The 17,255-nt window shown below is 37.9% G+C and overlaps 2 protein-coding genes across 3 annotated transcripts; both read left to right on the top strand.

The window, feature by feature from the left end:
• Positions 1–45: 45 nt before the first annotated feature.
• snrnp40 (small nuclear ribonucleoprotein 40 (U5)) lies at positions 46–6,731 on the top strand. Its single transcript, XM_046834397.1, has 10 exons — positions 46–294; positions 1,815–1,944; positions 2,216–2,309; positions 3,024–3,189; positions 5,010–5,132; positions 5,238–5,358; positions 5,465–5,547; positions 6,170–6,231; positions 6,310–6,413; positions 6,511–6,731. Exons 1-10 carry the CDS (start codon positions 184–186, stop codon positions 6,558–6,560), a joined length of 1,044 nt encoding a protein of 347 aa, XP_046690353.1. The 5' UTR covers positions 46–183; the 3' UTR covers positions 6,561–6,731.
• Positions 6,732–9,639: 2,908 nt separating this feature from the next.
• On the top strand, positions 9,640–17,041 carry nkain1 (sodium/potassium transporting ATPase interacting 1). 2 transcript variants are annotated; one of them, XM_046834401.1, is made up of 8 exons: positions 9,640–10,042; positions 10,263–10,564; positions 12,296–12,433; positions 12,597–12,677; positions 13,545–13,742; positions 14,005–14,065; positions 14,174–14,259; positions 16,050–17,041. In XM_046834401.1, exons 2-7 carry the CDS (start codon positions 10,496–10,498, stop codon positions 14,257–14,259), a joined length of 633 nt encoding a protein of 210 aa, XP_046690357.1. In that variant the 5' UTR covers positions 9,640–10,042; positions 10,263–10,495; the 3' UTR covers positions 16,050–17,041. The 2 variants fall into 2 exon arrangements, with proteins under 2 accessions (XP_046690357.1, XP_046690355.1); XM_046834399.1 differs by having other exon boundaries at positions 9,644–10,042; positions 14,174–14,255.
• Positions 17,042–17,255: the final 214 nt, after the last annotated feature.

Raw genomic sequence — 17,255 nt, 5'->3', positions numbered from 1 at the left:
AATAAGATCCTTCAAGAATGAATGAACCAATGAAATCACGCCCAATGACTCGGAAGTAGTTTCTCAGCCTGAGTGAACGCTTAATGGCGGATGGTGTACTGCTTTTAGTTCATACAAACTCCATCCTCGAGATTAAATCCTTCTTTTTTCTGTCTGTCTCCTGAACTGCAGCCGCTTTAAACAATGATTGAAGGTGTGAAGCGGGCCGCGGACATGGCGCTCGTTCCCGCGGGGGTGAAGAGACCGAGAACCGAACTGGTGGCAGCGGCACAGTCCCAACAACTCACTACTATGGTACTGCATGTGTTTCTGACCGCATTAATGCATATGTGAGGGGGGAAAAACGGTTATTCCGTCTTACACATAGACTAATAAATGATATTAGGGTGCAGAAATGACCGAACGGGACAATTACTACGGTACGGAAGCGATTTTCAGAGTAGTTGGATGTATACAACGGTACCATATTGACCAAAATAATAGGCATGATTTTTTTGTTGTTATTCTATTAGGCATCACAGCTACTGCGACACTTTGGGAGCATAGTCTGACTTTAGTAGGAAACAACTTTACACAGTATATTATAAATATTTACACTGGTGAATCGTTTAATTAAAAACAGGCTAGTCCTTAGTGATAACATTTCTAATGCTGTAATGGCTAAATATAGGGCAAATAGTGTATACAGATGCTATAAATACAAGGATCAAGTCCTGGAGGTTCAAAGTGTTGGTCATTTCCTGAAGTGAGCCAGTGATGTGCTGTGTTGAACAAAACACCGATCTTGTATGACGTAGGACAATAAATACACGAGACAATAAATGTTATGAACGTTTGGGATCGCCATTATATAATGCATGGATGCTGATCTTTTTGTTGAATGCATCTGCCAAATAAAATAAAATTATCTTCTTTCGGCTGCTCCCATTAGTGGTCGCCACAGCAGATCATCCGTCTCAATATCACCCTGTATTCTACATCTGTCTCTCTCAAAACAACTACCTGCATGTCTTCCCTCACCACATCTATAAACCTCCTCCTTGATCTTCCTTTTTCCTCCTTCCTGGTGGCTCCATTATCAACATTCTCCTACCAATATACCCCATGTCCCTCCTCTGCACATGTCCAACCCATCTCAATCTCGCCTCTCTCACTTTGCCCTCTAATAAACTATTTTCTAATCCTGTCCATCCTCATTACTCCCATTGAAAATCTCGACATCTTCAGCTCTGCTACCTCCAGCTCCACCTCCTGTCTTTTACTCAATGCCACTGTCTCTAATCCATACAACATCACAGGTCTCACTACAGTCCTATAAACTTTCCCTTTCACTCTTGCAGACACTCTTCTATCACAAATCACTCCTGCCACTCTTCTCCCTGCAACTGCACCACTCCACTGCCCTCCCTCTCATTCACACACATGTACTCTGTCTTACTCCTACTGACAAATAAAATTAAATAGGAACCATTCAGTAATTACTTTACATAACCTCACCATTAAGGCAATGTACAAGGCTTTAGAATACTGATCAGGAGGTTGAAGATTCAAGACCCAGTACTGCCAAGCTGCCACTGGTGTGCCCTTGAGCAAGTCCCTAATCTCTCTCTGTTTCATGATCGCTTTATCATGGCTGGCCGTAGCTTACTAACATACTGGGATATACAAAGAAAGAATTTCACTGTGCTGTAGTGTACATGAGACAAGTAAAAGACTAATTTTAATGCCAAAAACAATTGTTATAAACTGCACAGTTGAACAACATGTTGAATTGTGTGTGTGTGTGTGTGTGTGTGTCTGATTTGGTTCCACAGGGGCCTCCACGTAGTTCCAGTTTGCAGGCACCTATAATGTTGTTGTCTGGGCATGAGGGAGAAGTCTACTGCTGCAAGATTCACCCTAACGGCTCCATGCTCGCTTCTGCAGGATTTGACCGCCTCATCTGTACGTGATTTTACTGAGTACATTGAAAAACCTATTCTGGTTGGTTGTAATTATGATCCATTCTCTTTGAATTGGCTCAGTTTGTAAGGTTGAACTGAATGAAGCTACAGTTACTGGTCTTTCAGTATGCTGATGTAACTAGTGCTCTGTGTGAAGATTTTCTAATCACACATTACTGTCTATTGTTTGACTATATGTGGTTAAACTTGCAATTAAGTTTTCTGCCCTTAAAATATAAAGTATTTCTGAATGCTGTTTGTGTTTTGTGCAGTATTATGGAATGTTTATGGAGAATGTGAAAACTTTGCCACGCTAAAAGGCCACACTGGAGCCGTAATGGAGCTTCATTATAACACAGATGGAAGGTTTGTACATTTCCATGTTCTTACAAATTTATAAGCACACTAATGTGAATTCTCTGTCAGTGTTATTAGTACTAGACTTTTGACCAGGCCTCCTTACGCTTATTGGTCTGGATCAAACATCTGGTTTTGAGCAAACTCCTAACCAAGTGCAGGAAGAGAACCAACTGCAGCATTTCATGTAAAATGATAAACTTATCAATGGCTGTCTGTTCTCCATGGATAGGTGATTTTACTGTTATGACTTGACAAGTTTGTTTGACCAAAAAAATTTTGTGCAGTGTAAAATCAAACCGAGTAGCGAAAAGAGCAAAATTATATACTTTACATAATAACCAGACAAATAAGTGTGAAAATGCAAAAAAAAAAAAAACCTATATATATAATATTTGATTTGCAAAACACATTCAAGATGTAAATTGAGTCTAAAAGCAGAGCTATATTATTGCAGAAGGATTATCAAATGTAGATTGAATCAATGTTTTGCATTAGTTATGTAATTGTTAAAAAAATGTTTGGCACTGACTTACTGTTTTCAAGTGAGTTTATATGTTTATAACCAGTTTTTATCTTTACCCCTCACACAAACCCTTTTTTCCTGTTTGGAATGTACAGCAGGAAACAATCAGAACACAAATATCAACACTGGCTGTACAAGATGCTTTGATGCTGAACACCTTTTTGAAAGTCTGTCTTTTTGTGTCTGCTTTCCCTCAGTCTGCTTTTTTCAGCCAGTACGGATAAAACTGTGTGTGTGTGGGACAGTGAAACTGGTGAGCGCATGAAGCGACTGAAAGGGCATACGTCCTTTGTAAACTCTTGTTTTCCTGCTCGACGTGGTCCCCAGCTGGCCTGCACTGGCAGCGATGATGGAACTGTGAAGGTAAATAAGACAAATAAAACATTAGGAGGGATAAGGATTGTGGATAAAATGAGATCATTGAAATGTTATTGTGTTATTTTTGTTGCACGCTTGGGGGATTTGCTCAGAATGTGTTTGGTGAGGCAGATTTAATCCATTTGATCTGGGCTGTCCTTTAGCTTAATACAAAACTCCAGCCAAGTCACAAATATTATACTCACAATTGACTTGGATAATTCCTTTTTCAAATGGTCACTGACTTATTTCATGACGATGCTTGAGAATTGATACAATGCGTCATGATATCGGTTCATTTTGTTTAAATAACGCTGTATGATGCCGATATGTTTGCCCGGTTTTCTTCCCCTTTATCTCATAAAATTTGTTAATTAATAAGAAGTGATACAGAAAATGTATTACATTAAACATTTATTAAACAATGCAAGCCTCTCAAATTTAACCAGTGGAATATATAAGGCTAAATCTAAAACAAAGGATAAAAACTTAAAGCCCAGGCCAAATACAGACTGCCACCTGCAGGTAAGGGAGAATTGTGTTCTCTCACGCAAGAACTCACACGCACAGTTTGGTGTGTCAGATGCGCCTGCCTAATTTGCAGCACAATGGTGTTGATTAATTAAAAATGCCAAAAAATCTACCACTATACTTATGATGGCAGGGCTATTAGAGGCCCAGACTATGAGTGTCTAATTAGCCCTTCTCTCGGTCTGAAAGAAAGAATAGCATTTTTTCTGGTGCACTGTTTGGTGTACAGTGGAACCTCGGGTTACGAGTTTAATTGGTTCCATCACTTTACTCTTAACCTGAAAAGCTCGTATCCCGATACAAATTTTCCCAGGCTTCTTTGTTGGCGGCATGGTGATAGGAATACGTACAGTATTTAAAGTTCAGTAATTCCACACTGTTAGAGCGACGAGCGGATGTGTATGTGCTGCACGAGAGCGCAGCAAGAGCACGTGGCGATACGTAAAAAAACTAACCTGCCTGCGATTTTTCCGTGCGCAACGCTCGTATCCTAAAAAATTTCTCGTAACTAGAGGCAACATTTTTTATGAATTGCGACTCTTAACCTGAATTTTACGTATCCAGGGGCGCTCGTAACCCGAGGTTCCACTGTATTTCAATTGAATTAAGTTTTTGTATAGTGCTTTGAACAATCGTTATTGTCCCAAAGCAGTTCTACAGAATTATACAATTATGAATACAAATTTTAAATGTATAAATCAGTCTATATAAGTTTATCCAAAATGCCAAGCCAGTGATGACATTGGCAAAGAAAAAAACTTTTTGAGATGGTATGAGGAAGAAACCTTGAAAAAAGCCAGACTCAGAAAAGAACCCCTCCTCATCTGGGTGGCCCGATGTCCATTCACTGTAGCTCCTTCGTTGTTCAGGTTATCAGGTCTTTGCTGATGGACGCTTGAATGGAAAGATTGTTCGTGGCAACTGTAGTTCTAAGCCATTGTAGCAGACTGTTTATTTTAATTACAGTCCAAATCCATGTTTTTTGCTCACATCCAAGAAGCAATCACTGGTCTTCCATATTTACAAGTTTATGTTTCCCTCTGTAAGAATAGGGACAAAACTAGTGAAAACATTGACTGAAAAATTATATATGATTAATTGAAAAGAAAGGAAAAAAAAAGATCAGAAAGAAATGTCAAGTATTTTTACATTTGTTTTGAAAATACAAACTGAAGCATACTCCACAGAAATCCTGGCTATTAAATGTGACTAAAAATTGGGTGTGACAAAAGTAATTAAGTGAATATGATATTGAATAATTTTTGTTTGGTAAATATCTAATTGTTTGCTTTTAGCTGTGGGATATCAGGAAGAAGGCATCCATCCATACGTTCCAGAACACGTACCAGGTTCTGAGTGTTACCTTCAATGACACAAGTGACCAGATCATCTCAGGAGGCATTGACAACGACATTAAGGTAGAGGAATAAACGTGTTCTCTTGAACTGCCTCGGTTTGTGTTTGTTTGCAGAGATACTTTACGTGCACGTGTGTGTGTGTGTGTGTGTTTGTGTGTGTTACAGGTTTGGGACCTGAGACAAAACAAGCTGATTTACAGCATGCAGGGGCATGGAGATTCTGTAACAGGACTCAGCCTGAGCTCCGAGGGATCCTACTTACTGTCCAACTCCATGGACAACAGCGGTAAGTGACTGCATGTGACATGAGTGACGGAGATGCAAGATCAGCTTTTAAGACTTAAATACTGTGTTTAAGCTCCTCTTTAATATTCTCTCCTCTCTGATTTAAGTGCGCGTTTGGGATATCCGTCCATTTGCCCCTAAAGAGAGATGTGTGAAGATTTTCCAGGGAAATGTCCACAATTTCGAAAAGGTAATTCATTGTTTGACCATGAATAACACAGAGTGAATATGATCCTAAAACTTATCAAATTTGGGTAGTACATGTAACATATAAATAGCGTGTGTTTTGTGTAATTGAACGTTAAACTGTTTAATAGCAAAGTTCAAATGTTAAGTGGAGTCTTGTGATGTATATTGAAGGATTGGTATGTTTTCATTTTGATAAACAGAAAATAATATGCTGTACGGTACATGTATACTATAAATCATACTTTTGGGGGGGCGTATATAGAAGATTTTATTTATTTGTACTAGATAATGTACTGTGATGATGAATAACATCTATGGATTTATACAGTGGACAATGTGTTAAATAAAACAAATCCATAAGTAGTATTTAGTATTACATCGCAAAAACTATTAAGTATACAAATAGAACATTGTGTAGGAAAGTGTACAGTCACAGTTTGTCTTGAAGAGCTGTGATCCTGAATAGGAGTCTGTTTCTTAGATGCAGCGTTTTATCTCTCTTCTAGATCACTATCCGTTCTTTTGAAATCACCTGTCCTAATGAAAAACTGCACATTGTGGTGTTGTGGTTTGTGAAAACTGATGCATGTACTGAATGTTTTATGAATGTCTTTTGTCCGAAGAATCTTCTGCGCTGCTCTTGGTCACCAGATGGCAGTAAGATAGCGGCAGGTTCCTCTGACAGGTAAGACAGTGTGCACATGCATGTTTATATGATCATTCAGATTAACAACCGGCTTATAATTCTACGCTTGCTTTTCAGGTTTGTGTATATCTGGGATACGACCTCTCGTAGAATCCTTTATAAGCTTCCTGGTCATGCGGGATCAGTCAACGAGGTGGCCTTCCATCCAGATGAACCCATTGGTAAATATGTCTGATGCTTTTTGCCTTTTTATCTTTAAATTTGAGGAAATGTAAAGTTTGAGAGTGAACATTTTTTGTGTTTTACTTTTTTTCACAGTTTTGTCCGGATCCAGTGATAAGCGTCTCTACTTGGGGGAAATTCAGTAGTGCGTGCTTGTGTGTGTCTGTGTATGAAAGTGAGTGAGTGAGTTTGTCACCGAATGGGGGTTATTAATTTTGAGAAAGAGAAACATTCTTTTTGAGACAGTCCATGGCTGAGGATACAAATGTTGGGTTGCTTTTCTATGCTTTTAATAAACTTGTTTTTGGAGAAATCTATTTTGGGCAATTTTTTTATTTCTGATTAATGACAACGTCGTGTAGTTGTACTGACCAGTTGATAGACTGAACACCTTTTTTACTCACTCGCAACAGGACCCCAACAAATATTTTCTTAAAAATAGTAACAGTAATACTGATTTATTCAACAGCCTTTGTTGGTGTGAACTCAGATTTAAGTCCCCTCCAGGCATAGAGCATGTATGTCCACACCACAATAGCTGTACTATTCTTGTTTAATGTTTTTGTGTTTTTTTCCACAGTGTTCAGAACACTGCATTGATACTTACAAATTAGTAACAAGTAACAAATTACTAATGGGAAAACAAAATGACGTCAGTTTGGTAGTTTGCATGATGGATGAAATATTCTTAAATGACTATTCAATGTCCTGTTCATATTTTGGATCCTCTGGGATGTTCACCTCCACCTTTTGCACATTTTTTTAAATTAGATTTTTCAAATTAAATGTTTAATCTAATCTGTATTCTAAACTTTCTTTCAATTAATATATACAGTTCAGATAAACACTGGTTGCTAAAATCATGATCCATTTAAAGAAGCCAAAACAAGTTTAGATTCTAATAGGAGCATAGTGCAGGGCATGATTGTACAGATTCACAGTAAAAACTTTAAAAGCCTTTATTATTCAAACTCTGATGGGATTAATTACAATCTGAAAGGAAGAAAATGATTGGTTCTGCTGCTAGAAAAATGTTACACAATCTTTTTACGTTTCTCCTATAGAATGACTACTGATAGTCTTTTGATCTAAATAAATGTTTGCACCCCCCAAAGAAAAATAGAATGGCACCATGTCAGACAGTTAATATTAGTAATTATAATTATAATCATATTTCAACACCATTTATCTAACATTCAACATTTAGACTAAATTACTGTCACAACTTTTTTTTTTCCTTTTGTGCTGCCAGTCCTTCATTTTTATACTTTGTTGATATGATATGAAAACCTGCAGGTATGAAACACAGCTGGCAAAAAAAGAAAGATGAATACAAAACCACAAATCATTTAGACTTTGCATGAAGGTATAAGGCTGATTATCTAATAGTCCAATTATATATATTTGTGAAAATCATGACTGCACTTAGACAAAAAAAATTAAAAAACACTAAATGCTATCACCATATGATGTCAGGGCTTCTTATGTAGGATGTGCCCAGCCTAAACTGTAAACATTTTGTAAAAATAAGTTAGAGTGCAGCAAATTAGTATAACTTTTAATTAGTATTACTTTTATTATTACTATTATTAATATGTATATGAAATGATGGATATGTCTTTATTTATTACAAACTGGCATGCTGTGAAAATTTTGTGATCATTTACCTTCTCTGTGGTCAGGAAGTGGGTATTGTTCCTTCGCTTCACATGTTCATATGTCGGAGTGTCTCGTTTTATCGTGTCAGTGTTGTGTAGAACTACACTTTCCATCCTCTCATGTGTTACGACTCGCTTGATGCCTATTAACATTTCAGTGTTAATCCAAGAAGGTAGGCTTTAGGATTAAAAATCTGAAAATGTATTGAACAGTGAGGATGTAATTCTTTAAATTAACTCTATGATCATAGAATGAGCCTGGCCATTTGCATTTAATGATAGCAATAATATGAGTGAGCTCACAATTAAGTGGAGAGGAGAACCTACAGAAATGTAGCAATTTATATTAACTGACTTGGAACTAGAAGCCATGATTATATTATTACCTAGATGGTATTGCTGTGGAAGGATTTCCAGCTCACATAATAACCTTCCTTTATTACAATATTATAAATAGTGCTAAATTATGCACTGTTTGAAGCCTTTTATGCAGCATAACTGACAAACATGCAGTTCTTTGAAAATGGTATTGGAAAGTTGTAAAATCTAATAAGTGTCAATGAAACTTCACAAGGTCTCATCAATGGCATAAAAAGAATGATGTATGGCAAACTAAGCTTCTAAGGGAGTTTTCTGGGGAAAAGATGATTAAAAATGCTGCATTGTTCCTGTCCGTTACAGATGTGTCCGTGACCTGGGATTAAAAATAGGTGTAAAAATCTAGGTGGCATTTTAGTAAGTGTACCTGACAGGCTGAATGAATGGTCTGGTTTAGAAAGAATCAGCCGCAATAATGCTTCTTCATCCCATTGTGTATTTTACTTATCTTATCGGTGGTGCTGTTGTGCTTGATTCCATAAATTCCAAGTCTGCCTTAAGACATTTGTTAACCACCAGATCATCTGATGTGGATGCCAAAAATAAAACCTTATAAATGTTTTGTTTCTTATGACTTTGAAAAGTGGTTTGTTTGAGCTTCTCCAGTCTTAGAGACACTACAAAGCATACAGTGGTTGTGTGATTTGGAGGGGGTCCTCCAGGTTTTCCCAAACACACTGTAAACATCTTTGAAATTTGGAATGCGATGACATTGGTCCTTGGAAAAGCAGGGGGAGTTCAAATGAACAAGAATGTATGATGGGGCAGCTATATACAGAATCATCTCTACTAGGCAGATAGGTGTTACTCTATGACGTGAAATTCGTCATAACCCACAGCTGATGTTATCTCAAGTATAACAAGTATGGGGAAAAAAGGCATTCGCAAGAATTAACCAAGCATTAAAATTAACCAGCGTTTAGACACCCCTTTTTCCCACCTTGTAAGGAGAAGCTTTCCCACTACAGTGCACTGAAAAATAAATAACAGCTTCTTTAATCCTCACCCTGAGCATACAGAAAATGAAACGTGTTACACATGATACTCAATGTGTTTTGTGTTTCAGCAGAAGGTACAGTATAAGAATGGGGTGGGGGTTTGAACACGTTACTTTTTCATTCCTGTCCAAAAAGTTGATCTTAGTGCCACCTATTATTGTAAATAGCACTTCTCTTTTTCAAGTCTATACATTTTGGGCTAAATCCTGACCAACTCCCTGTGCACACACAAATGCACTCTATTTGAAGCTATTCTTTCATGCACCATGTTCTATAGCTCTTCACTTGCATAGGGGGTAGGGTGCTGTTAGGGATGGATCCATGCTCTTTTCCTTTGTGTTCATTCGCCCGGCTGGAGGAGGAGAAGAAGGAGAAGAAGAAGGAGGCGCACTCCCCCGCGCGGACTGCTGGTAAACTTGCACGAGGGTTTGGTTTCCACCCATAATCCCTTTCTCTCGCCATCCTGTCGGTGTTGACAAAGAGCCGAGCGGGACGGAGGGATGCTCATCACGGAGGTCCAGTCTCAGTTAAACCCGTCTGTCTGAAATTGGCCTGCTCTTCCTCGGCAGAAGGCGACGCCGGACAGCGCGCGCGGTGAGTAACAAAGACGTGCTTTGTGTTGATTTCGTATGCGGTATTTTTTTTTTACACTCCCCCACTCCGTTCCCATTAACTACCCATGTGATTGCATATCATATGATGCTCATTTGTTTAAGTTAAACACGTTCCATCTTTATATCTGCGTGTATGTGTGCGTGTGCGCGCGTGTGTGCTGTTCTTTGTGCTTTCTTGGTTCCCCTCGCGTGGAATGAAGGCGTGGCCGACCCGTTGCGGTCGGCTCCGTGGGAGAACAAAGTCACCAGGAGACGCGGCTGGAGTGCGGTTATGATCATCATCAGTGCCGGGGTATTAACACACGGAACCGCGGCCGCAGCCCGCTGGGCTCCCTGACGGTTTTGGGTGTTAACAGAGCAGTGCACAGCCGCCAAGCTGGACCTCAACGGAGACCCGTCGTTCTCGCGGCGCCTCGCGGGGCCCAAGCCGTGCATGAAGCGCGAGAGCATGGGCCGCTGTGACGGGAGGTGCACGCTGGTGGTCATCTGCTCCTTGCAGCTGGTAGGTGGACGCCTTGTGTTCGTTTCGTTTCCTTGAGACACACTGATTTCTTACTCACCTGTTCATATGTCTGAGTAAATGAGTGTGATTGGAGGTCGGGGAATATTTCTATACACACTGTGATTAATAGTTGCAACAGTTTGATATTGAGTAGCAGCATCAAAACAGTGTTTAAGGTTAAGGGTTTCTCTTTGGTAGGGTGTGTGTTAAAATCCCAGCAACACCCACCTGCCAATCAGCTGCTCAGTTGTACACTGTCTCAATTGCAATTTCCATCCATCAGCCAAATGGGTTAAGAGAAAATGTCCAATGAAGGATATTGGCTTGAGATGCTGATCTCATCCAACTGGCATATCTTATGCTGTGAAAATGGATGATGACTAACATGGCACAGATGTTCCTGCCATATTGTTAGCGAGTAATATGGATGATTTAGTAATTACATGAAGGAACGTAACTCTGAACGTAAAACGACCTGCTGAGGAGTCCCTGAGATTTTAAAGGGGATAGTGCACAATGGAGTCAGTCCTGTCATGTTTCACATCAATCAGCAGCAAAAGCTTGCAGAGAGCTGGAGGACGTCAGTATTGGATCAGTGTCGGGTATCGGCCAGTACTCAGAATGATGATATCGGTAACAGAACAACGATCTTTGTGTCACCTGAATAAATTTCATGGAAACTTTTAATGCCCCAGATCAGTGTGTGTTTTGTGAGGGAGTGTGCATGTGGTATCTCCTGAGGTAGGGTCTCTTTTCTCATAGGGCTGTGGGCTGGGGCTCCAGGCAGTTTCCATGGAAACAGCTGCAGCAGAGCGCTGTGGGATTGCTTGTGTGTGTGTGTGTGTGTGTGTGTGTGTGTGTATATGAAGGGCCCATTACATTTGTCTGCCCCTGGCCTAAATGGATGACCATGTTTTATTGGTCTTTTTTACGGCTCATTTTGGCTGAGCAGTCCACAGATTCTTGATTGGTTATGGTAAGAATAGATGCATGACAGACTGCCGATTTTAACTTCCCTCACTAATTTAATAAGTGTCACTTGAGCAGATAGTAGTAGTAGTATTGACTGTTGTGTTTTTGTTACTGACACTGTCTCTCTGACACTTTCTGATCATTTACTCCGTGCCCCTTCTCTTTTTCCCTGATTGTTCCACAAAACTTGTGCCAAGAAGCCTGTTTGTTTCTTGGATGCCTGTAGGTTGCTTAAGCTTCACCTGTTAATGAGAGCCAACAATAGCAGACGTCCCGTTCTGGCCAGAATGCTGGGTTTGCTATGTAGGCCAGGTCTGTGCTGCAACAGTCTGCCATAGAGGCTGCTTAAAGGAGCCAGGAAGAAGAGGTTACTCTATTTGTGTTATGTGAGGCACAAGAAAATAAGTCAACTTGACTACATCATGGCTTATCTATTTTTAAGATTGAACAATCCAAAGTATTCACCAGCGGGTGGCTAGAATATCAGGCTCTTTAATTATTCATGCGCAGATGTCCTAGTGAACAGCTTTTGAACGTCATTATTCCCATTTTGATGGATGTATATAATTAGAACCAATACACTTGAGTGCAAACCTTTGCATCTATTGTTTACAAATGGTTTACAACAAAGATGGTACTAATCCAGATTTCGAATACAGCTGCTTTTTGCCATGCCAATTCAGTAGTGCAGTTTTGTATATGTCATTATTGTGCTTTTCTCTGATTACTTTGTGCATGTGTGAATTTGTGTGTTTGTAGCTGGCAGTGCTGCAAAGGCAGGTGTTTGATTTCCTGGGCTATCAGTGGGCTCCTATTTTGGCAAACTTTCTTCACATCCTGGCTGTTATTCTGGGAGTGTTCGGGACGGTGCAAGTCCGCTCACGGTATCTTATACTGGTAAGTGGTATAGAGAACACAATAGAAATCACTCAAAACATTTATTGCACAAGCATTGTTGTTTAACTTGTACTTTCACGGAACTGTATTTTATATATGAGTTGCTTTTGTGCATATTTTCTAGACACTAGTTAACTAATGTGTTTACCTTTTGTGTGTTCAGTATGCAGTATGGCTAGTGGTCTGGGTTGGTTGGAACGCTTTTATTATCTGTTTCTACCTTGAGGTGGGCTACCTGTCTCAGGTACGTAAGAAAATAATATTAGTTATTATTTGTCTAAAGTACAAATGTTTTATACTTGTTTAGTTGGGAAATGTTTAAATCACACAAGACCACTCCCACAATAAAACACATCGAACAGACTCAGGTGCAACGTTTAAGCTTCTTATCCAGACTATAGTAAACAGCCAGGATGGACACAACATTTGCCACACAATGTCAACTGCACACAGGCAGTGATTTCAACCAAAACTTCACTAACTATCTTTTAAAAAAAAAAAAGCAAGGATTCTGTTTTCTTCTTTTGGGGGGGAAAAACACTGCTTGTTCATTTAAGAACACATGACTCATTTAGAAAGAGACATTTAATGACTTCCATCATGCATGTATGTAATGTGAACATGTTTTGGTGACAAGTCAATCCTTGAATGAAAGTCTGACTGAAAAAGTGAATCACTAATAATTACTTATCGTTCTACATCACAGATATAATACTATTAAACATTACTAACATGTATAAGGTGACTAGATAAAGAAGAGTTTTTCAGGGGGGGGTTTTCAGTGGCCTGTGGAAGGATTTTGTATAACATATTTAAACGGAATACTATTGTCTGGATCACATTCATGTTATACCTCACAATGGTAAGGTGTATATTTTCACGAAAAAACATTATCACATGCAGAGGTTCAATTAATATGTTTTAATCATTTTTTTTATTGCTAGAAAATTATTCATATTAAAAATATTAAAAAAATTTGGAATATTGGTTATTCAAAAGTTTTGTAAAAAAACATATACTCACCAGACAGTTATTTCTTTGGGACTTGTTTAGTTGTTTGACAATGTTAAATACATACCTATGGGTTTTTATTTTTTGAACATGTGTATAGGATCGAGATTTCCTGATGACATTTAATACCTCTTTACATCGCTCATGGTGGATGGAGAATGGGCCTGGTTGCTTAGTTACAACAGTACCTGACTCCCCATTGGCTCCACAAGACCATCATGTGATCACGGTCAGTGGCTGCCTGCTGGACTACCAGTACATAGAGGTGGTCAGCTCTGCCCTGCAAGTGTTCCTCGCAGTAAGTGATTTTTTCCCCTCCCTTTTTATCAGCTTATTAAAGATCTTGATACATTGCTTTGAATAAGTACAATTCGTACAATATAAAGCAACTACACAAAAGAGTGGATTAAAATGTTTTCTCTATATTCTGTCACCAAAACTGTACAGATCAGATTAAAATATATTTGTTATATTTGTATAATTTATGAACTGAACCTCTCTTAAATACCCAGTGTCCATAATTTATTACATACTTTGACTCAATTCTGTTTCTGTCCTAGCTTTTTGGCTTTGTATATGCCTGCTATGTTAGCAAAGTCTTCCTGGATGATGAGGACAGCTGTAAGTATGATGTTTAACAGTGTATTACTATTGTTATAGGAGCACTTTTTTAACACTTTGCCCATAACAAATTTGGTCATTTTTGTGTGTGTGCTGTATGTGTCACAGTTGATTTCATTGGAGGGTTTGACTCATATGGGTATCGGCCTCCACAGAAGAGTTCCCACCTACAGCTGCAGCCTCTTTACACGTAGGTAACCATATCCTTGTTTTAATTATGAGGGGATATATGGGGTATTTGGGAAATTAAATTTTATATGCAATAATATTGAACATTGAAAAGCCAGCCATCAGTGTTAGCAAATGCTTTCAAGTAGTTATTTAATCCTTAATAAGCATAAGAAAATATGCAGGCGGTTTTCCACCATTTGCTTAATTTATATTAAAATAAAAACCCAGTAACCCCATGCTGAATCTGAGAGAGAAATAAAAGCAGTGTACAACAATAGAAACATTATAGCTGCTTACTATGTTAGATTGTTGATGTTAATATCACTCATAAACATGTTCATTCCTGTGGCACTTGAGCATTGGAAGGACTGGTATTAGTTCTTTAAGACTGCTGTCTTCAAATGTGAGGAAATCTTTTCTGTGTTCTGAGCAGGTCTCATATGAACAGAAATAAATCAGTGTCAAATGTAATACGGTTCCCATGAGATTACATAACCTCTTCAAGTACTAGAACTTTCAGTACCCAAAAAAACAGGAACTGATTTCCATTTTATATTTTGACTACCAACTTGTTACCAGAGTTTTTAAAGATAACTGCACTGTTTGCTAGTGATTACGCACACTGCAACTCCAATTACTCACATAAACACAGAATAAAAAACTACTTAAATTAAACAGCTTAAAAGCAAACAAAATGCAGCATAATAAAAAGAATGTAATAGTCTATTTGTTGTCAAACTCCACAAAGTAATGTATTTGACATTAATGCATCTAAGGAAAAAAGACATTGGTTTGTGTGCTCTCAGGTGATGCAGCAGAATTGTGATACATTTGCCCAATCTTTGATGCTACAATGATGCCTAGGCTTTGATGAAGTGCCCCCTAGGTAGGAGAGACGGGGGTTATACTCTCCCATGTCAATAAGAGCATGAGCATCTATGTATATCTATATCTAAATCTCTCATATATGTATATATAAAAAAGGGTGTAACAGGTTTTCCTACAAGGGCATATGGTTGCTCTGTAACGTTTCACAGAAAGTAGTTTAAAAAAGTGAAGGCTGACTTCAAAAGTCAGATGAGAGTAAACTAGTAAATAACAAATGACAAACTATTAGATGGTCTGTCTGGTAAAAATAAATGACACAAAATTGGTATTCTAACATTGCAGTATGAGCTGAAATGAAACCTAATTCAACTGTCAGTTATTTATAGCTTTTTTGTCTTTAAGGATATCTGTATGTTTGTTTTTTGTGTGATTTATGTAAAACTACATTCTAAAACAAACAATATTTATAAAATATTCAAAAAATATATATTTTATATTTATTCTAAAATATTATATTAAATATACATACATCGAATATAATTAGTTATATGTAATTTTAAATATAATTATATTAATATTTATTCATTTATTTGGATGCTTGCTCTAGAAATATCCTAAAATGTGCTAAAGATCTACTAAAGATTTGCAAAACTTTCGACATTAAACGTCTGAGCTGAATTGACTGTGTTGATGTTAGACATGCTGCACTGGCTGGGCCTGACTTTGCAAATATGCTTAGAGATTCCTCTCGTGAAGCTTTTTTTCCACGCAGAAAATGTTATTGCCTCAGAAAAAGTTGACACTTGTGATTCTATTTGCTCAATCATAGATTTTTGTTGGTATATATTCAAAGATCTGGTATAGGTGTGGTGCCTATATGCCTATCTTCTGTTTTTATGCATTATATAGAGGTGATTTGTATAGAAAAAATTATTAAAGTGTTAATGTTTCAATTCTTTTAATGTTTGTTCATTTCTGTGTCCAGGGCTGGGTAGGAAGACATGGACAGTCCCGGAGCAGAACTCTATAGAGATGCCGTCCTGTGCATTGTGGGTTACAGTATATAGTTCTACAAAATTGTCCGTGTTTCTTAAACTGTCTCCCTCTGCTGGCAGAAAAATAAACTGCAGCACAGACACTGTGCATTCAGTGAGTCACTGTGAGAGAAAGGCTATGGGTGAAAGCTTGTACTGCCACACTACGTAGTGTATGTATTTGTGTACTTAAGATGTTGAAGTGCACAGACTATTTAGCAAATTTCAGATACATAACTAGGATTTATTCCACAGAATGCAGTTCAATTTCAAATTCACAGAACATTGCAGTTGACAGCTATGATTATGGTGTGCTTCCACTACACTGTTCGTCATTTTTTAATTTCTTTTATTTATTCTTTTTTTTTTTGTTTGTTTGGTTTTTTTTTTACTAAGACCTCATTGACACTTTTTTTAGTGTTAAGTACATACAATATTGTATGTAATGTGATCAGATGACAATGTACATTTTGCCCATTGCCTGTGGGGGAGGGAGACAAAGCAGGCAAACCAGTAACTGACAATGCCATTGTTTTGCCTATTTGCCTAAGCATTGTGGGGGAAGATGTGAGGACTCCGATCCTTTCGCCATGTGTGCATTTGTGTGTATGTTTAGTGTTATTTGCGGGGAGGATAACATTTGACCCAGGTAACCTTTGAACTCTTTTCTGCTCCTTCAACTCCAGTGTGTGTGAGAGATTTTTTTTTCTTTATACTATGACTTAAGCCAATACAGTGTAATGTTTTAGGTGACAATTTTAGATTGGCTAGTTGTGTAGTTGGGGAATGTCGTAGGATTTTCTGCATGTAAATATCGGAAAGATTGTAGAGAGAATGTACATTGGTGTGGATCTCGCTCAAATGTGCATAAGTGTATGTATGAGTGGATTAAAATTATGTTCTTGTCCACTTTAGGATGAATGTGAGTAGCCATAATTGTTTTTGTAAACCACTTTACTATATATATATATATATATATATATATATATATATATATATATATATATATATATAATATAAAATTCATTTACATGGCTGAAGCTGGGAATAATGAGACTGTGAGGGTGTGGGAGTTGTTGGAACCAATAAACTCTTTTTAGAATATTTTATATTTGTAGGTATTTATTTAAAAGAAAAACGGATTCATCGATATGACA

This window comes from Silurus meridionalis, chromosome 22 (genome assembly GCF_014805685.1).
Source record: "Silurus meridionalis isolate SWU-2019-XX chromosome 22, ASM1480568v1, whole genome shotgun sequence".
Taxonomy (NCBI): Eukaryota; Metazoa; Chordata; class Actinopteri; order Siluriformes; family Siluridae; genus Silurus; species Silurus meridionalis.
This window is presented reverse-complemented; position numbering and strand designations above follow the sequence as displayed.

Bases quoted from the DNA above. Each gene is read 5' to 3' on its own strand.
- nkain1 (XM_046834399.1), top strand. From the start codon at position 10,496: ATGAAGCGCGAGAGCATGGGCCGCTGTGACGGGAGGTGCACGCTGGTG. The intron at 10,565-12,295 runs GTAGGTGGACGC...GTGTGTTTGTAG, and splicing joins TCATCTGCTCCTTGCAGCTG to CTGGCAGTGCTGCAAAGGCA. The intron at 13,743-14,004 runs GTAAGTGATTTT...TTTCTGTCCTAG, and splicing joins CCCTGCAAGTGTTCCTCGCA to CTTTTTGGCTTTGTATATGC.
- snrnp40 (XM_046834397.1), top strand. From the start codon at position 184: ATGATTGAAGGTGTGAAGCGGGCCGCGGACATGGCGCTCGTTCCCGCG. The intron at 5,548-6,169 runs GTAATTCATTGT...TTTTGTCCGAAG, and splicing joins ATGTCCACAATTTCGAAAAG to AATCTTCTGCGCTGCTCTTG. The intron at 6,414-6,510 runs GTAAATATGTCT...TTTTTTTCACAG, and splicing joins CCATCCAGATGAACCCATTG to TTTTGTCCGGATCCAGTGAT.